The 21540-nt window shown below is 39.3% G+C and overlaps 1 protein-coding gene across 1 annotated transcript in view; it reads left to right on the forward strand.

Moving 5' to 3' along the window:
- Nucleotides 1–21540, forward strand: part of SLC13A1 (solute carrier family 13 member 1) — an 86776-nt gene that overhangs the window by 50861 nt on the left and 14375 nt on the right. The window contains exons 8-11 of the mRNA XM_049714539.1: nt 4677–4828; nt 15637–15756; nt 20000–20098; nt 20524–20625. Of these exons, the coding sequence (XP_049570496.1) occupies nt 4677–4828; nt 15637–15756; nt 20000–20098; nt 20524–20625 (473 nt within the window). The remainder of the gene's footprint in view (nt 1–4676; nt 4829–15636; nt 15757–19999; nt 20099–20523; nt 20626–21540) is intronic.

A 21540-nucleotide genomic window follows, 5' to 3' on the forward strand; every position in this document is an offset into this window, starting at 1 on the left:
GTTCAGAGGGAAAACCCTGGAAAGATTTGGGAGTGTTTGGTGAGAAGGGAAGAAAGGAAGTTAAGAGTTGGCTCAGGAATAAGAAAGAAGGATGAATGAATGAAACTGTGTAAAGTATTTCAGTGGTTATGTATTTTTATTGTTAACATTTCTACTGATGGAAAGATAAATGTTGCATTATTGGGCTGCCATAACAAAATACCATAGACCGGGTGACTTAAAAAGCAGGAACTGATGGTCAGAAGACTTCCGGGAAGATGGCGGAAGAGTAAGACGCGGAGATCACCTTCCTCCCCACAGATACACCAGAAATACATCTACGCGTGGAACAACTCCTACGGAGCACCTACTGAACGCTGGCAGAAGACCTCAGACCTCCCAAAAGGCAAGGAACCCCCCACGTACCTGGTTAGGGCAAAAGAAAAAACTAAACAGAGACAAAAGGATAGGGACGGGTCCTGCACCAGCGGGAGAGAGCTGTGAAGGAGGAAAAGTGTCCACACACTAGGAAGCCCCTTCGCGGGTGGAGACTTCGGGAGGCGGAGTGGGGGAGCTTGGGAGCCGCGGAGGAGAGCACAGCAACAGGGGTGCGGAGGGCAAAGCGGACAGATTCCAGCGCAGAGGATCGGGCCGACCGGAACTCACCAGCCGAGAGGCTTTTCTGCTCGCCCGCCAGGGCGGGCGGGACTGGGAGCTGAGGCTCCGGCTTTTGTCGGAGCGCCGGGAGAGGACTGAGGTTGGCGGCGTGAACACAGCCTGCAGGGCGTTAGTGCACCGCGGCTAGCCGGGAGAGAGTCCGGGGAAAAGTCTGGACCTGCCGAAGAGGCAAGAGACTTTTACGTCCCTCTTTGTTTCCTGGTACACGAGGAGAGGGGATTAAGAACGCTGCTTGAGAGAGCTCCAGGGACGGGCGCGAGCCGCGGCTAAAAGTGCGGAGCCCAGAGACAGACATGAGACGCTAAGGCCGCTGCTGCCGCCACCAGGAGGCCTGTGTGCGAACACAGGTCACTAGCCACACGCCCTTCCGGGGAGCCTGTGCAGCCCGCCACTGCCAGGGTCCCGGGATCCAGGGACAACTCGCCCGGGAGATCGCACGGCGCGCCTCAGGCTGCAACGTCACGCCGGCCTCTGCCGCTGCAGGCCCGCCCCACACTCCGTGACCCTCCCTACCCCCCGGCCTGAGTGAGCCAGAGCCTCCGAATCAGCGGCTCCTTTAACCCCGTCCTGTCTGAGCAAAGAACAGACGCCCTCCGGCGACCTACACGCACAGGCGGGGCCAAATCCAAAGCTGAGCCCCTGGGAGCTGTGAGAACGAAGAAGAGAAAGGGAAATCTCTCCCAGCAGCCTCAGAAGCAGCGGATTAAAGCTCCACAATCAACTTGATATACCCTGCATCTGTGGAATACCTGAATAGTCAACGAATCATCCCAAATTAAGGAGCCCTGTGGATGAAAGGCTCTTGGTGCTGCAGCCAGGAGTCAGTGCTGTGCCTCTGAGGTGGGAGAGCCAACTTCAGGACACTGGTCCACAAGAGGCCTCCCAGCTGCACATAATATCAAACAGCAAAAATCTCCGAGAGATCTCCATCTCAACGCCAGCACCCAGCTTCACTCAACGACCAGCAAGCTACAGTGCTGGACATCCTATGCCAAACAACTAGCAAGACAGGAACACAACCCCACCCATTAGCAGAGAGGCTGCCCAAAATCATAATAAGTCTACAGACACCCCAAAACACACCACCAGACGTGGACCTGCCCACCACAAAGACAAGATCCAGCCTCATCCACCAGAACACAGGCACTAGTACCCTCCACCAGGAAGCCGACACAACCCACTGAACCAACCTTAGCCACTGGGGACAGACACAAAAAACAACAGGAACTACGAACCTTCAGCCTGCAAAAAAGGAGACCACAAACACAGTAAGATAAGCAAAATGAAAAGACAGAAAAACACACAGCAGATGAAGGAGCAAGATAAAAACCCACCAGACCTAACAAATGAAGAGGAAATAGGCAGTCTACCGGAAAAAGAATTCAGAATAATGATAGTAAGGTTGATCCGAAATCTTGGAGATAGAATGGACAATAGAATGGACAAAATGCAAGAATCAGTTAACAAGGACCTAGAAGAACTAAAGATGAAACAGGCAACGATGAACAACACAATAAATGAAATTAAAAGTACTCTAGATGGGATCAATAGCAGAATAACTGAGGCAGAAGAACGGATAAGTGACCTGGAAGATAAAATAGTCGAAATAACTACTGCAGAGCAGAATAAAGAAAAAAGAATGAAAAGAACTGAGGACAGTCTCAGAGACCTCTGGGACAACATTAAACGCACCAACATTCGAATTATAGGGGTTCCAGAAGAAGAAGAGAAAAAGAAAGGGACTGAGAAAATATTTGAAGAGATTATAGTTGAAAACTTCCCTAATATGGGAAAGGAAATAGTTAATCAAGTCCAGGAAGCACAGAGAGTCCCATACAGGATAAATCCAAGGAGAAATACGCCAAGACACATATTAATCAAACTGTCAAAAATTAAATACAAAGAAAACATATTAAAAGCAGCAAGGGAAAAACAACAAATAACACACAAGGGAATCCCCATAAGGTTAACAGCTGATCTTTCAGCAGAAACTCTGCAAGCCAGAAGGGAGTGGCAGGACATATTGAAAGTGTTGAAGGAGAAAAACCTGCAACCAAGAATACTCTACCCAGCAAGGATCTCATTCAGATTTGATGGAGAAATTAAAACCTTTACAGACAAGCAAAAGCTGAGAGAGTTCAGCACCACCAAACCAGCTCTACAACAACTGCTAAAGGAACTTCTCTAGGCAAGAAACACAAAAGAAGGAAAAGACCTACAATAACAAACCCCAAACAATTAAGAAAATGGGAATGGGAACACACATATCGATAATTACCTTAAATGTAAATGGACTAAATGCTCCCACCAAAAGACACAGATTGGCTGAATGGATACAAAAACAAGACCCATATATTTGCTGTCTACAAGAGACCCACTTCAGACCTAGAGACACATACAGACTGAAAGTAAGGGGATGGAAAAAGGTATTTCATGCAAATGGAAACCAAAAGAAAGCTGGAGTAGCAATTCTCATATAAGTTATATATATATATATATATGTAGTTTGCTTGAGTGCAGTGTTTTTTGTTTTCTGTACTGAATTCATTAGCATGGGTCGGTATAAAATTTAGCATAGGTCAATATGTAATTTGTAAACTAATAAGGTCTTAAAAGTGAGGAATTAAGTCTTTTAAATTTAATTATTTATTGCAAAGAGCAGAATAGCATACATAAACAGGTGCCTAAGGAAAACTTGTATTCTAATATGGAACTCTCATGAACACCTTTTTTTTTTCTTCTAACGGTATGATAGTAGGCCATTTGATTATTTTTATGGCTTTAACTTTACAACAATGAAATATTCGTAAATTTTAAAAAGTATTTTTCTTTATTTGATGCGGGTGGGATACTGGAGAAATGAAAGGTCAAACATCTATTGAGGAATCCATACTTGTCTATATATTGTGTACTTTTATTTCAAGAACTGATTTAAAATTCCTAAAAGGATGCTATAATAAGTTATTATGCCATTTTACAGACTGAATTAAGTGAATTTCAGGGAGGTATGAAACTTGCCTAAGGCTATCCAGCTACCAAGCGGTAGAAGTGAGAATTAAATCCAGGTATACCTTTAAAAAGAAAAAAAAAAAAAAAAAGAAGGCGAGGGCAGCACCAGGGTATGGGGTTGTTAGTTTTATAGGGGTGAGTAATTTCATACGCTGATGAGTGGGAGGAGTATTCCAGCTATTTTGGGGAAGGGGTGGGGATTTCTAGGAATTGAGCCACCGCCCACTTTTTGACCTTTATGGTCATCCTTGGAACTGTCGTGGCACCTGTGGGTGTGTCGCTTAGCTTGCTGATGTGTTACAATGAGTGTATACTGAGGCTCAAGGTCTAGTGGAAGTAGACTCGTCCGCCATCTTGGACCTATTTTGTTCTAATCAGTTTATGTTGTGTCCTCGGGCTATGTAATTCTTTTAAAGGTTGTGCCCTGCCCCCTTTCCTCCTGTTTCATATTGAATATATAATATTTACCAGAGTATGTTTTAATAATTAATACATGATATATTGTATAATTAATTTATATATCATATATATAATGATATCTATAGGTATTTGTTCTAATAAGTCATTAAAAATAAATGAATATTCTTTTTCTTTCATAAAAAAAAAAAAAAAAAAAGCAGGAACTTATTTCTCCCAGTTCTAGAACCTGAAAATCCAAGATCAAGGTACCAGCAGGATTAGTGTCTGATGAGAGCTCTCTCCTTAGGTTGCAGATGGCTGCTTTCTCTCTGTGATCTCACATGGCAGAGAGAGAAAGATCAAGCTCTCTGGTGCCTCCTCTTACAAGAGCACTAATCCCATCATGCAAGGCCCCGACCATCATGACCTCATCTAACCCTATTACCTCCCAGAGTCTCCACCTCCAAATACCATCTGATTGGGGGTTAGGGCTTTCAACATATGAATTTTGCGGTGGGGTGGACACAAACATTCAGCCCATAACAAATGCTATTACTGCTTGTTATGACCACAAACAGAGCTGTTCTCATGTACGTTTTATTGTTGAACAGAATTCAGGCACAGGAAACAAATATCGAACAAAGAAGGACCACATGATGTGTAAACTTATGTGCCTGTGCGTTGCTTACTCTTCTACCATTGGTGGATTGACAACGATCACTGGTACCTCCACCAACTTGATCTTCGCTGAGCATTTCAGTATGTAAGTAAAATTGTTGGACTGGTGATTTAATAAATGGACAACACACAAATTATAAGAATTATTCTTACTTGTTTCAGAGAATCCAAAGACAGAGATACTATATTGAGTTAACTCTCCTTTGTTCCCCATCAGGACTTCTATATTTCTAGAAACATGCCCTTCTACTCGTTCCCATGGAGTTAAATATGTAGGGCATAGTGAATTAACAGGTGTTTGCAGATTGCAAGGTCACCTTGAAAGAAATAACTCCTGGATGACCATGCTCACCAAACACAGAAGACACTTTTCATTATAAATAATATTGCAAATGGTAGTTACCTACAAAGAAAGGGGATTGTTCACATGGGACAATTTATGTAGGGTTTTGCAACTGAACTTAAATGATGAGCAGGAAACAGAATTGCTCATTACAGAAAATTTGGTGTTGAGGTTGAAAAAGATTTGAAGGATTGTGCAATTACCAAAAATAGCAGTAACAAAGTATTCTAAGGACAGATGTATGAATCTGAATATAAGTTAATGCTGTGATGTTACTCCAGTGCAGAAAATGGGGAATCCTGGATACAGTCAGAGCACTTGAGTTAAAAATTCCACAACTTTCAGTCACTTACTTTGTGAATTTGAACAATAAAAAGTAAATAACTCTTCCAAGACTTAATTTTTTCATACCTAAAATAGTCACAGTTCATATGATTATTATGAGAATTAAATGAAGTAGACTACGTAAAAATACTTGGTACCATGTAAGAACTATTGAAGCAATAGTCTGAAAGTCCATGCTTTTTTGTGAGAGCTCAATCTGATCCTGCACCCAAGGTATATTTTCAAGGACTAATAGGACAGATAATTGTCAGAGTGCCTGGAAGGTGGGCAGTGCTGAGGATGGCCTGGAACAGGATTTAGGTCCTTTTCACAGAAAAATTTAGGAAAACCACACTCTAGGAAACAGATTCAGAAACTCTGTGAACTTTCTGAAATTATTTGCAAGATGTTCCAAGAAATCCAAGATTCAAAAAATGTCACCCTCCGTTGTGGAAAGAATGAGAACTTATGTACAAAAGAGAACACTAACAGAACAGTTTAGGGAATTTGTAACACAGACCTCCATGTGCGCTTATTGTTTCTATTAGTACACAACCATCATGTGTACTCCAACGGCCTACTTAGAAAGGAACCTTAGAAAGACATTTGGTTTATAAGTGGGAGACTTCTAAAATTCCTAGTGCAGAGAGGATTTATCCCATTTATCTCCTAGTTCAAGATAGGAAATGTACTTGATCCCTTTCTGAAAGCTAGACTTCTGTCCTTTCCCACGAATCCCCCAAAGAAAGAGATTCCACATTTCAGTCCTCTCTGCAAATCTCTTTTTCTAAAATTTAGACCAATTTTTTATTTTTTATCTTTGTTGGTGTTAGAGAACTGCTGGTTTCCACCATTCCCATGAAATTACTTGGTATTGTCAAAATGACCACATTGAGTTTGCCCTTGGTCTTTGTGTTCTTGCCCAATGTATCGACAAAATTTTCTTTCTTTTATTTAACTGTTCCTTTGACTCTGAATGCATTCATCCATTTGCAATGACAGATTGAGAGCACTGTAGCACTTTGGGCAAAATGTTTTAGTAACTATTTTCCCCAATTGTCTAATCTTCTAGTTCTTCTAATCATGGGAATTTGGCCAAAATGTTCTTTAAATTTAGAAAATACTTAAAATGTACTTTAAAATTAGTGGGTTTTTTTCTTCAAGTTTTCTTTAACATTAAGAGTTATATGAAAACTGGAAAAAAACTCAAAGTATCCCTTCTTGATAGAAAATATTAAAATAGAAGGGGGAAAACAACCTTATGTAACAAAATATAATTGATACTATTAAACAAACTAGCTATTTAATAAATGTTTTCTTAAATATCGACCCTAAAAAATACAACAGCAACCCAAAGCAACAATGGAATGAAATGCCTTCAGTTTCACTGGAAAAAGTTTCAGAAACTTAAAACTGCAGAAAATAAAAAAGATTTATTTTCTATGTTCAGATGTTTGGAGCCAGAGAGAAATCGCCCTTTATTTCCAAATCCACTACAATAATCTCACCTTTTCTCTTGACACTGCTTGCCATCTTTTTGAGCAATACCAATGATCATTTTGTACAAATTCATTTTGGGTCTTGCCAACTTCCAAAGGGTACATAAGCATGAGAGTCAATGATTTCCTGCCTTTGACATTTAGAAAAAGGTGCTATCTTACAAATAAACTATGGGAGGAAGAGACTGGATAACACATTTAAAAGCCTTATCTATCTATCTGTCTATCTATCTATTTACTTATACATAATATATATTTATATATTATACATGTGATGTCTTTTGTTCTCTTTTTTACACAAAGGAAATAAGAACAATGAATTCTGAGAAACCTAAATTCTATTCTGTGCAAATAAAAAACAGATCTTCACTTATTCACTCAGTCAATCAACAAACATTTGTTGAGGACTGACAATGTGCAAGGCATGGTTTTGAATTCTTTCGGAAAAGGCAAAAAATAAAAATTACCAGAAAGAAGATTCCATCTCATTGTCTAGACAAAACATACATATATGGAAACCATGAAAACATTTAAAACATAATAACATTTGTTCTTTGACATATAAGGAAGAAGGTAAAGTGACATGTATTGAGCCCTTGCCAGATGAATTACATATATTATAGTGCACACGAATCCTATATATCCTTGCTGTGGAAGTGGTATACAGTGGTAATTAAAGGTATAGCTCTGAGATTAAAATGTCTGTGTTCAAATACCAGCTCTTGGACAAACTACTTAATGTCTTTAAGCCTGTTATTTTGCCAGAAAATAAATGAAGATAATAATAAGATCTCTCTCTCTCTCAGAGAGTTGTTTTGAGTTTTACATAAAATAAATGGCACTTAGAACAGTGCCTAACACAAAGCATGTGCTCCATTAATGTTGGCTATTATTAGTAGAGTTGAGAAAGTTGGCATTCAGCTTAGCAGTTTGAAGGCCAAACCAAGATCAGTCAGACCCCAAAGTCTGTCTCCCTAAAATATTACCTTCCTAGTAACACTTGAACATGCATCCTTAAAGAGGACTCTAGCTGTGTGCAGCACCCCTTGATCAGTAGAGAAAATCTGTCTGTGTAACCCGGCCCAATCTTAAAAGAGGTAAACACCATGTTTATGGAGAAAATGAATGCAAATAATCCATAAAATCAAAGCACAAAAATCGTGTCATCAGTTTTGCAGGGAGGCAGTGGATAGTCTGTGCATGTCTTTGCACAGTTGAGAATAGCAGTGTGCACATTGGCGTTATAAGAGTCTGGGGACGGGAGACCAGTTAGGAGTTTATTACCAATGTACTGACAAATGATGAGAGGCAGAACTAGATTAGCTGTGAAGTGATGGGGGGATTTAGTCTTAGGGCACTGTACAGTCAGAAGGTAGTGAGTAACTAGGTGTGAGGATGTAAGGGTCAGGAGGGGTTAAGGCAACTCTGGGAAATTTTGACAATATGGCTGTATAGATAGTGATGACATGCACTTCTAGAGAAGTCATGGCAGGTTCATTAGAGAAATAAATAAATTTTATTTTGAGTATATTGAAGTGGCCTGCTCAGAATCTATCCACAAGGAGATTTTCAGCAGGCATTTGCAAATACATTGTTGAAATTAGTTGTAAATTTGGGACTCTATATATATATCAACATAGATATTAAAATCTTGACTCTAGAAATGGTCATATAGGGAGAAAAAAAGTTAAAAGAATTGAGACCTGGATAGATTCATAGGAAATATTAACAAGAAAGAAGATGAGAAAAGTTAATCAAGGTAGGTGGAGAACCAGGAGCACATGGGATTTTTTTTTTTTTTTTTTGCGGTCCGCGGGCCTCTCACTGTTGTGGCCTCTCCCGTTGCGGAGCACAGGCTCCGGACACGCAGGCTCAGCAGCCATGGCTCACAGGCCCAGCCACTCCGTGGCATGTGGGATCTTCCCGGACCAGGGCACGAACCCACGTCCCCTGCATCGGCAGGCGGACTCTCAACCACTGCGCCACCAGGGAAGCCCCATGTGGGATTTTGAAAGACAGAGGAGACCATTTTCCAAAGGGAGGATGAGTCAGGAGCATGCAATGTTGTGTAAGGGCCAAGTAGGATGATGGCTGAGAAGAGGCTTTTGGTTCTCATCAGTGTCCTCCAAGAGGGCAGGTGCAGTGGAACAGTGGGGTATGGGGCAGAATTCAGACTGAAGAGAGTTAAGGAGTGAGGACATCGTGGGAGGGCAAGGCAGCTAGTTTAAATGATTGTTTCAAGTTTGACAAAGAAAAGGAAAAAAGAGCAAGCATGGTATAACCAGAGGTAGAGTGTTCCTTTAGAACAAGGGTAGTGTCAGTCTGGTTTTACACTCAGGGGAAGGAGACAGTAAAAACAGAGCTATGTGAAGTTTGGGGAAAAAAGAGCGAGAGAGAGAATATATTGATTGGCTAAGAGTCAGGTGGAAGTGGAATGGAATAGAAACAAGAGTAGAAATGTCAGTCTTGGGAAAGAAGGATGTGTCCTGCTGAGTGATAATGAAAAGGGACAAGTGAAGACAGAGATCTCTCAAATCACGTGTATGCATGCCCTCATTTCACAGATGAGGAAACCGAGGCTCCAAGAGTTTAAATCATGATCACTAGTCAGTGGAGGCACTTGGCCTGAGTCCCATTGCCCTTTTCACTCTGCAGCCTCATTGCCTCTCTGACCATCTGTGAGGGGGCCATGTTCGCCAAAGTCTTGAAAAAGCAAGTTTGCTGACAGTGACAAGTAAAGACTGCATGGGTATTTGCATTCATGCGTTGCATTTTCTTTTTATAAAATATAAACCTGCACACATAACAAGTATTATTTAAAAGAGTTGCAAAGCTGGGAATGTGGCTAGTTTGACTGAACCACTCCCTCATTGTCATAAGCTGATGTATAGCTTAGAAAGTGACTTTCAGAACAATACTGAGAAGACTAAGCCAATTGTCTAACTCAGCCAGAAGGTAGGAAATTTCTTGTGTTCTTAATCTTTGAATCTAGTACCTGTGACACCTGAATTCTGACTGCCTTGTGATTAATTCACCATTAGTTATGACTAATCCTTGGAATAGGGCATTCTGGAAATATTCTTTGTTTCGTCTTCTCATTAGGGAAATCCTGCTTGCTCAATGCTCTCTACCTGACCCTTCTGCTCCACTGATAGACTCTTCTAGTCATCACCCAATCTCCTCCTTTCCTAACACTATTGTTAATAAATCTCACCCTGTAAGTAACCCATTTCTTTCTACTCTGGTTCTTGAAAGACCTGCCAATTCTGCCAATTTCTTTCTCTCCTTGTGTGGATGCTGTATCATTTGAAACTCTGTTCGGTTACTCCAGAACTTCCATTCCCATCTCCTCTTATCATAAACTATACTCACATTTCTATAAATTTGTCTTATCCACAAAAATTGTCTTATGCACAACTACCACCCCTGATTGCAAACTTCTAAAGGCTTCATGAATTATTGTCTTCTTCATCTTTTAGCCCACAAGGGGCACAGGTAGGTGATCAATAAACGTTGGTTGCATTGAACTGTACCAAGACATAAATGAAGTGCTGACTGTTCCTGGGAATCATCTAAGTAACTGAATAATCTTTTGATATTAAAATAAAGTTATTAAGGGAAATATTATTAGGGACAATTACTGCTTTCATAACAGAGGAGTTTTGATGCATCAATATCACTTAACAAATGCAACAGCTATTAATAACATAAAAGGCAAATCTATCAGATTAAGAATGGAAGATATCACAAGTAAAATTTTGTAGTTTGCTGATTATCAAAGTATATTATTCAGCTTGTAGGTGTCAGCAGTGAAATATGTGGGTATACAAAACAGCTTGGAAGGAAGCTGAATTATCAATGATTAGCACAGTCACTAATTCTACGTTAAATAATAACTATTATAGCTTCACAAACGTAGAAATGGTAAAAGAAATGTGTTTATAGGCACCCTAAATTCAAAGCCCGCTTCCCTAACCCCCGTTCTTGATTAATCACAGAGGAAGAAGGCTAACCAGTTACCTAGCAACAGCCACTTTCAAAACTTACTATGATTCCCCCCTGCAGAAAAGAGCAATGTGTGTTTCTAAGGAAGAATTTCTCTGGCAAATAATAGAGAAGAAATTTGGATACTGCAGAGTTTGGACTTAGACATTGGTTCAGATTTCAGTCTTGCCATGTATTAGCTTAACTTCTGCAAACATCAGTTTCTCCATCTGTAAAATGGAGGCAAAACTAGAACTTATAACATTATTATGAGGATGAAATGGCATAGTGCATCCGTGGCCCTTAGCAGAGGGCCTGGCAGGTAGGAAATTGTCAATAACCCTAACCATTTTTTGTTGCTGCCGCTTCTACTTTTGCCATTGCTATTAGAAATCTAAGCCTGGCTCATGAGTAACGAGTAATTAATATTTCAAAAGAAACCTCTGGAAGTACATAAATACAAAACTGAAAAGTGACTTTGACTCAGAAATCATCAAAACAGTCATTAATCAAAAGGACTATAATCAGCGTGGATACCAGCTGATCACACTCTTAATGGCCAAAATCTGTTTCAAGGCTGTAAACGTCCACAACCGCACCCATTCTTTTAAGACCAGTACTGTGTATTTCGTTAGTATGATTCATGATCTTGTACGTGGGCATAAGAACTGCATCGACAACACCATCTTCCTAAATATCAACACTGACGCACATACATGCTTTAGGTCAAAGCATGTCTCTCCTATGGTGCCATCACTCCTATATGGTGTTCGAAAATGTCCTTAAAACATCAAGTTTGTACTCTAGCTTATGGATGTTTTGCAATATATATGGAATTTTCTCTTTTCACCTGGGAGCTGGTGTTGAGGACACTAGGCTTTAATGAAGAGAGGTTGTGTTTTCAACATTCGTCCTGGGTGTAAATATCCAGCTTGACTGCATTCTGTGACCTTGAGCGATCCACTTAACCTTCTGAGACTCAGTGTTTTCGGTGTAAAATGAAAATATAATGCTTTGCCCACAGGATTTTTGTTAGAATTAAATGCGCTTAGCTCATTCCTCTAAGACATAGGGAGCCCCAGGTGCATTTCCTCTTCCGCTCACCTCCATTTACTTCCGAAATTATCACATCCATTTCCATGGTTTATAAATCCACCTGTATGTGGGTAACCACCAATTTTACATCTCTAACCTGCCCTCTCAATTCCAGACTCATTTGTCTAACTGCCTATCCACCATGGCCACTTGGGAAACTAAGGGACATCTCACATTAACATGCCCACAGCAGCTTCCTAATCCATCATTCCTTCTGCCAACCTGTTCTTCCCTCAGACTTCATTTCAATGAATAGCACCTTTTCCCAATTTCGTACATTTTATGCCAAACATTTGTAAAATTTATTGCCTTCTCTTCATCTTCACTGCTGCTCATGTAAATTAAGCTAAAACCTACTCAACTCCACTGTTTTTAAAATGTTTTTAAAAGCTGAAAAATAAAAATTTTTAAATAAATAAATAAGAAAAGAAAAACAGCATGAATTTATTACCTCGTAATTTCTGTGGGTCAGGCATCTAGGCACAGTTTAGCCAGGTCCTTTGCTGAGCTGAAATCAAGGTGTCAACTGGGCCTGCAATCTCCACAGAAGCTCAGGGTCTTCATTCAGGCTGTTGAGAGAATTCAATTCGCTGTGTTTGAATTACTGAGGTGCCCATTTTATAGCTGACTATTGGCGTAAGGTCACTCTCAGCAACTAGAGGCTACCCCTAGATCCTTGCCGTGTGGCCCCTTCCTTCGGCAACATGGAAGCTCACTTCTTTAGGCCAGCAGGAAAATCTCTTTTAAGGGCTCCCTTGAGTAAGTCAGGCCCACCCAAGATAATCTCCCTTTTGATTAACTCAGAGTCCATTTGTGGGAACCTCTGCAAAATCCTTTCACTTTAGCCATAAAAGAACCTAATCCCAGGAATAAAATCTTGCCCTATTTACAAGTTCTGTCCACACAGAAGGAGAAAGGAATATACTAAGCATATATACCAGGGGCAGGATTCTTGGGGTTCATCTTGGAACTCTGCCTACCACACTTGACTTCCACTCTTGTTACGGTCAATCTTGACAATCCACCTAGCTAACATGTTTTATGAAATTCATAAATTTACATAGATTTTAAATTAGATCATGTCACTAGCTTACTTACTATGTTCCAATTACTCCTAATTGCATTAGTATTAAAATCCAAATTCCTTCTGATGGCCTACAAGGTTATATATGATCTGACCCCTATTGGCTACTTCTTGGACTTTATTTCATGTGACTGTAAACTTAGCTCACTACCCACAGCCACACTGGTCTTCCAAACTCATTCCTACCCCAGGGCCTTTGTACTTGCTACTTCCTCTGTCTGGAATGCTATTTCCCAGTTATCTACATGACTGGCTCCTTCTTGCCATTTAGATCTCATCTCAACTATCTCTTTTGTTGGTCACACTATGTAAAATTTCTCCCTCCACCTAATAACTTTTTATCATATTATTCTGTTTTATTTTCTGATTCATTATATGCTTACCTGTTTGTTTATTGCCTGTGTTCTTCATTTAATATAAACTGTGAGAGCCTGGACTATGTCCATCTAATTCGCTACTACATCCCCAAAACTAGGAGACTATCCGGCACATGGTAGACACCCAAAACACAGTGTTGGGTGAAAGAAAATGATTCTATTAGAATTAAATGTACTTAACATAGTTTATGATAGAAGAAATCTGTATCTGCTTTAGGCAGATACTTGCAGTCCCTTCACTTACAGGATATGAGGAAGTGGGAAAAGAACTACCACAGTGAAACTAACCCTGAGTATGCCACTCATTCCACTTTCATTCAAAATATTTACACCTGCATGGTGTTTACTTTCTTACTACTGAGTTAAAAAACAAAGACAAAACAAACAAAACAACCCCCAGAGTTCAGCTTTTTTAAGCTTTCATTTTTCTAAATGACCTATCCCTCCAGGCAAAAATTTTGAAAAGCTCCTCTTCCTCAAATCTCACAGGACTCTCTGCAGTGGGTGGGGAGAACAATGCAGCCTGATTTCTAGGTATGAGCTACAGATGGTGAAAAATGAAATTGGGTTTGGGGCATTGTTTTGAACCTAATCCAAGCAGCATTTCTCAATGTCTTCAGGCTGAACAAAACAACATAGGCCACTGACCTGTAATCCAAGTCTAACAGATGGGAGAAAAGCTTAAGCCTTTTCCCACTTATTTTATTTTCCAACTGAAAACAACATTTATTTTTAAGCAGGCAATTCTCAGTAAAACCTCATGGACATGGTAAAGCATTTTTTTCCATTCATCAATTCTCTGTATTCTACAGCAATTTTTACTTATCATTTGTCACTTTCTAATGGCATAAATATATAAGCTCTTCAAAGTAGATGGAATCATCCTCAAGTTGCCAATAACTCTAGGACCCAGGGAGATCAGCTCAAAGAAATTGTAGACAACATTAGAAATCTGCAGGTTTGAAAGCTTAATTTTGTTTTTTTAAAAACAGCCTCTGCATTTGTTAGGAACCATTCTAAAATAGAAGGAGTGCTCTAAAATAAATAAATTTGGCTTATGTTGAGGCATGTAGCATGAATCTTCTCATTTATTTACATGATCTTTTTTAAGTGGCAAAATACACTTAAATTTTAAGTGGTACGATTTAAATAGAAAAAATATATATTGAAAATCTGTCATTTCTATAAAGTTCTCTATATTTTGTGATTTCAAAAATAATTTTAAAAAATGTTAAGTGTTTTTATTACTTCTGTATTATATTTTGTACTTTTCCAATTTCTGACTCTGTGTTACTGCTTCACGAAGAAAATTTAAAGACAACTGTTTCTCAAATTTTCTTTTTTTTCCCACACAGTCATAAAATAGATAACTATATGAAATTTAGACTACATTTTGAAACAAAGAATGTGAGGCTACCAAAGAAACTGTGCTTGTACCTGAACTTTTTTTGTTGCTATTGTCTTCTTCTTATTATGTGAGCTAAAAAGCTGAAAGTAACTAGGAGAGAGAAAGGGAAAAGTTGATGTTTTCCACAGGACTTTTAATTATTTTTATCTGATTTATTCTGTTTGACTGAGCCCCAAAGCACTGTCTAATTCTAGGAAGAAAGGGCTAGAATATGTCTGGTAAGATGGTTGCAGTTGCTCTGGGGCAGAAGAAACAGAGAGGGAAACAGCTTTGAGAGACAATGCGGGTGGGGTCTGAGTCCCTTCTGAGTCTGGGATGTCAGCTCCCAAGACGAAATGGTAATGGACACATTCAGTTTTGTTAAGTTAATTCTCATCTGTTCCTAAGTCTGCTTATTTGTCTTTCCTCACTCATATACTGATGATTTGAGTACGAACAACAAAACGCACACACCCATGCATACCCATTTCTTGTGCATTTCCATGAGTAGCAGGTACCGTGGTAGGTTCCTTCACAAACACTTCCTTATAGATTGAATAAAGGGAGCAAAAGTTACAACATGCCCACTCTTGTTTTTGTGGGAAGCAGCAATAATTATGCAGTTACAGACTCAAGAGGTGAGGAGTAAAACTAACTTCTGTATTTAATGGTGAATACCTCCCACATCTTCCTTCTTGGCTGGTGGCACAGGAAAGACGGGAAGTGCTGCTTCCCACTGACCATCAGAAAGGATTCCTCTTGTACTCCTTCTGTGAACACGTTTCCATATTTTCACACAGGCGCTACCCTGATTGTCATTGCATCAACTTTGGATCATGGTTTCTGATGTCCTTCCCGGCTGCTATTATTATTCTCCTCTTGTCATGGATTTGGCTTCAGTGGCTTTTCTTAGGATTCAAGTGAGTACATATTCCACGTTAATCAGATAAATAAAGGTGTCTGGGTTCCATGTTCTCAGCCCCTCATTCAGGGCTTCTACACCTATTTCACGAGTGCTGCATTTCTGCATTTCTCTTATCCACAAAACTGACACGTATGAACACATACATACATTAAGGACCCTCTAGAATATCACCTAACCAGTGTTGACTGTGGAAGAGAGTTTGTAGACAGAAATTCCACCTTGGTCTCCTTTGATCCCAACCCATTAAGACATTAATAGACCAGAAGGGCATACGAAGCTCATTATGGTGAGGACCCAGTCCAACCTGTTAAAGTGTTACTTTAAGAAGTTTTGTCCCTCCTCTTGGTTAATGTGGGGATTTCCTCAGGTTATCGAGTTACTTTAAACTGTAATATGCAGGGCTTCCTGCTTCATCCTAGTACCAACATTGATTTGCCCTTGAAAAACGAAAGAATATTGGATTGGGAATTGGGAGGCCAGGGACAAAGTTGTGGCTGCCCACGAGCCAGATGAGTAATCTTTGCAAGTCCTGATCCATTCTCAGTCTCAGTATCTTCAACTAAATACCATGGAATTTAACTGGAAGATCAGCAAGATCACTTTCAATGCTGTAATTCTAACACGGATGGGCCCCAGTTGAATACAGAGAAGTCAAGGTAGGAAACACGGATCAATCAAGAGCTGGAAAATGTCAAATATATGCATTCAAGGAGAATTTGCAAGTGTTTCTTTGGCTGGGACTGAAGTTGGTGGTTCATAAGTACCAATGAGTTACATGACTTAAATGACAGCTAACACTTAAAATTATACAGGGCCCCACAGCAAAATCTAAAATGCTGCATCATAGATTCACCATATATAACAATACTCCAAAAGAAAGGGGAAAGGGCTGTATATCAAACCTTGAGTATTCTTTTCCCTAAAAAAAAAACCCCAAAAAATTCAACTTCATTTTCATAGGGTTTTATTTAAATAATTTCAAGGACCTATGAATGAAAAAACGTGTTATCCACCAAGCAGGGGAGACTGAAGTCAGCTTTTTGTACTTCCTTTGAACAGCAAAATACTGCAATCAGGTCGTATTCCCCCCCATGCCTGTGCCCAGATTTTCCAAGCTTAGTCATGTAAGGACTGATATTCTTCTCTCTCCATTCCTCTTCCTGGTTTTTCTCCAGAACTGCCACAATTTTGTTAGTAGTGGGGAGATGGTACTGATGAGTTTTTGAAAAATCTATTTGTCCAGATTGTGGGAGCAGTGTGAGGTTTTCCTCCTGCTGAAGCAAATGAGTGGAATGTCACCGCCTTCAGCAGGTGGGCATTAGTGGGGAGAGGCTAGCTGCATACTAAATGCCCTTTCCTGGAAATCCAAGCCTTTGGGGGTCGATTCAATCGTACAGGTAGCAAAGCAGAATGCAGGGGATAGGAATCCCAAACCAACAGAGAAAGCATCCAGTCTCAGACCCACAGCTGTTTTGTTCTTTTTTTTGCTGCATATAATGACTTTATAAAATAAGTATGCAACCCTTGTCATTATTCTGAAGTCGCCCACCGCTTAAAAAGGAGAAATCAAGAAGATAAAGGGCAGATGTACTGAAATGTGTTTCTCTATGAGGAAAAACATCCTGTGAAGTGCATATATTAGGCCAAGTCCATAAATCATGATCAGTAGCATGTTGAAACTGTCCCCTTGTGGTCCACTGTTGGTTAGACATGGCACAGTTTCATGCTCCAGCTAATTCTTCAGTGTCCTTTTCAGTCTGCCAGGGTGTTCACCTCCAGAGGTTTTAGATTGAGAAACAGAAATTATTAGCCCCTCCCCTGGCAGGCCACCATACATTCTGATTAGCGTGTTGGCTGTTAACACAGTTAACTCACCCATCATAAATGACCCCAACCCACTCGGGAAGTGAAGCTCATCTATCAGTGCCACGGAAGTTATTTAAAAGGAGAGGTTGATGCATTGTCATACGCTTCATCAGCTCCTTTGTGAAGGCATTAACCTTCATTTGTAGCAAAGCCAGTATGGCTTTTGACTTAACTATTGATTATCCCCAAGCAAAGTGACAAAATACATGTGCAGTCTACTCGGTAGAAAACAGTTTCTAAGGAGACTCATTTTTTTCCTTTAACTCTACTTTTTAATTCTACAGATGGTTCTCAAGGCAGTCCATGGATCAGTTTCTTTTTTAATGGTAGGATTTATATTGTGACAAAGGGAAAAACTTCAAGACTGGCACTAGTCATAATTGAATTGAGGCTATAAAAATTAAGTATTACCTCATTGATCTTAAACACAACAACCAATCATGTTCCCTGGGGGTTGTGTGTGCATGAGGGTCATTATGAATATGTAGGATGGATGACTTACGAATTGAGGAAACTCTGATCCTTCACAGGGAGTAATAGTCCAAACAAATCTGAGTAGCAGAGTTACAGAAAAATAAATAAATGAAATGTGTCTTTGTGTGATAGCTGCCCTCCCCAAATTATCAATGTTTACCCCAGCAATTTTACAGAAGAAAATGTCCCTGATTTCTTTTTTTAAAAAACTGCTTTATTGAGGCATGACTGACATACAAAGAGCTGTAGATATTAAATGTACACAAAACTTACTGTGTTTGGAGATAAACATACACCCATGAAACCATCATCAATATCAATGACATAAACTCATCCATCACTTCCAAAAGTTTCCTCCCACCTCCTTTGCTTTTTGGTTTTTTTTTCATTTTTCCTTTTGTAGTAAACCCCCTTCGTATAAGATCTACCCTCTTAGCACATTTTTAAGTATATAATACAGTATTGTTCTTCATAGGCTTTATTTTGTACAGAGATCTCCAGGACTTACTTATTTTGCATAACTGAAACTTTGGCCAACACCTCCCCATCTTCCCCTTACCCTAGCCCCTGGCAATCACCATTTTACTCTCTACTTCTATGTGTTTAACTGTTTTAGATTCCACATATAAGTGAGATCATGCAGTATTTGTTTTTCTGTGTCTGACTTATTTCATTCAGCATCATGTCTTCCAGGTCCATCCACATTGTAGCATGTATCAGTGCTTTATTCCTTTTTATAAGTAAATAATATTCCATTGTATGTATATACCACCACTTTTTCTTTATCCGTTTGTCCATCCATGGACATTTGAGTTGTTTCCATATTTTGGCTGTTGTGAATAATGCTGCAATGGATATATTTGAATGCAGATATCTCTTCAAGATCTAGATGTCAATGTCTTTAGATATATACCCAGAAGTCCTTTCTATACCAACATATAATCTAACTGAGCTTCTCATAGACATTCCAAGAGATAATCCGTAAGAATCTGGCCATTTTCCCATTTGTTTCTTCCTCTGGAGGGATTTTTTTTTTTTTTTTAAATCAAGGTTTAGAGCAGCACTTCACAAAAAAATGTTCAAGGTTTTGAAGACCCTGGACTTCAGGATAGGTAAATTAGTCACAGGAGAAAGGGGTCACTAAAACAAGCAGCTAAAAGAAATAGAGACTGACAGTTACTATTAGAAGTAAATTGGAAAATTATCTGGTTGATGCTATTAGGATATAAGGAGTAAACAAACTCAAAAAAAAAACCAACTAATAGAATCGGTTTTAGTTCTGAGAACAGACCTAGTTTGAACTCTGTTCATCTTCAGTGTATGTGACTTCTATGCCCTAGTGTATAACTGGAGTTTAGCATATTTTGTGAAAATTGATGGATCTAGCAACCAACTATCTCATAAATTTGACAGAGGTACTGAGTGAATGAATCAAGTATTTACCGTGTATGTCAGTGTTTAGAGATAACTGGGCCAAAAAAATCCACGATACTGCCCCTGCCCTCTAATAATTTGTTTCCTCACTAGTGAGATAAAACTTACACATGTGCGAAAATTAACAATAAAGATACTTAAGAAATATATTAAAATATATAACAATCAGGTATATAATGAAGTATTAAATTAGAGATGAGTGGTACATGGCAAAATTCCAGTGGTGCAAAAGGACTTGGAAGAGATCAGTGGATGATGTCATGGGAGATACGGAATGAAAATTAAGCAAACCAGGGAAAAACAGAAAAAAGGGGAGAAGAAATTCAAAGAAGGAGATAGGGGTATAGGCAAAAAGCACAGCTTTTTATTATTAGCAGGGAGATTTGTATTTTCTGACACTTTGACACAAGTATCTTCTATAAAGGGAGAATTCTTTGCTTAACAGGCTTAATTATTCTTTTCAGCTTTAAGGAGATGGCACAGTGTGGCAAAACCGCAACAGCCAAACAAAAAGCTTGTGCTGAGGTTATTAAACAAGAATACCAAAAACTTGGACCAATAAAGTAAGTTACACACACACACACACACACACACACACACACACACACACACACACACAAGCAAGCAAACACAGAGATGCTGGTTATACTGCAAGTATCTGTTTAAAGGCAAATATGTGCACAATTGTCTTAGTGTATTTATTACACTTGATAAGGGCCCTGAATGTTCTAACCTTTGTGAATATAACTCAACATGATAAAATACATACCTTGTCTAACTAAAACTTACCAGGTGGAAGGACAAGAAACTGAAAGGCCCACAGAGGACTAAAGCCCCTTTCAAACTGCAGATTCTCTTAAATACTTGATACATCAAGTTTTGACAGTGCTTAGTGTTCTGCTAAGACTACTTCTGACAATAGTTCAGGGAGTTTCTACAAATGTCCTGACTGAGAAAAATAAATGAAAGGATTGGAATTTTCCCACAGGTATCAAGAAATTGTGACCTTAGTCCTCTTCATTGTAATGGCCCTGCTATGGTTCACCCGAGATCCTGGGTTTGTGTCTGGTTGGTCCGTGCTTTTTTCAGAGTAAGCATTACATGTTATGTTTGTCAACACTTCCTGTTTTATACTCAGCTTTTCTCCTAAGTGGTTCCTATAACTCTGAAAAACTGTATAAGATTTTTTTTCTTCTTTTCCATCGAACAGATTTAATTCTTATCTTTTCAGGAAAAAAAAAAGATAAGGAATGAAATCTAGGGTAAGGCAGCAAACAAGGTAACCAAACTACCCTGTAACTAAAGATAAGTCTCCTTCAGACAAGGCTATTTTCATCTTTACAAAATTAGAAATATGATTGCAGGAAAGCCATGTTTTAAAATGGTCAGGAGTATAGACCTTGGAGCCACACTGCTTGGGTTCCATTCCTGGCTCTTCCACTTACTTTGGGCAAGTCACTTACCTCTCAGTTTCTCCATCTGTAAAATGGCGCTAATTAGAATAGTGCTGCGCTTCTCCCCACAGGAAGTGCAGTATAATTGTTTATTATGTGAACTCAATGCCACTCAATGCTTCTTAGTAACCTGATATGAATTCATATTCTGTGATTTTTGCTGGCTTATTTTTTTTTTATTTCTATGGAGGGTTATTTATTTGGTTCATATTTTGTCTTTTCCTCTATTGATGTCCATTTTTGTATTAGTCGCTATAAATCCATCCTGCCCCTATTTTATAAATAAGGAAATCCTGAGTAAGCAATAAGACTGAGTTTACAAACTAATGTTAGAAGCTGGGTCAGAGTTAATTTTATCTCTCAGTGTCTAATATCCCAGCAGACATTGCTGAGTCATGTGAAGTGAGGGGGAAGATTGTAGCATAATTTTCTAAATTAAGGACCATCCTACATGTCAATATAAATACTTTGGTTTTGAGATTCGCATTCCCAAATCTGGCTTTCACTGAAGTCCTCTGGATCCTAAATTCAGCAGATCTCTGATTTGAACT

The sequence above is a fragment of the Orcinus orca genome, chromosome 9 (genome assembly GCF_937001465.1).
Source record: "Orcinus orca chromosome 9, mOrcOrc1.1, whole genome shotgun sequence".
In the NCBI taxonomy this organism is placed as follows: Eukaryota; Metazoa; Chordata; class Mammalia; order Artiodactyla; family Delphinidae; genus Orcinus; species Orcinus orca.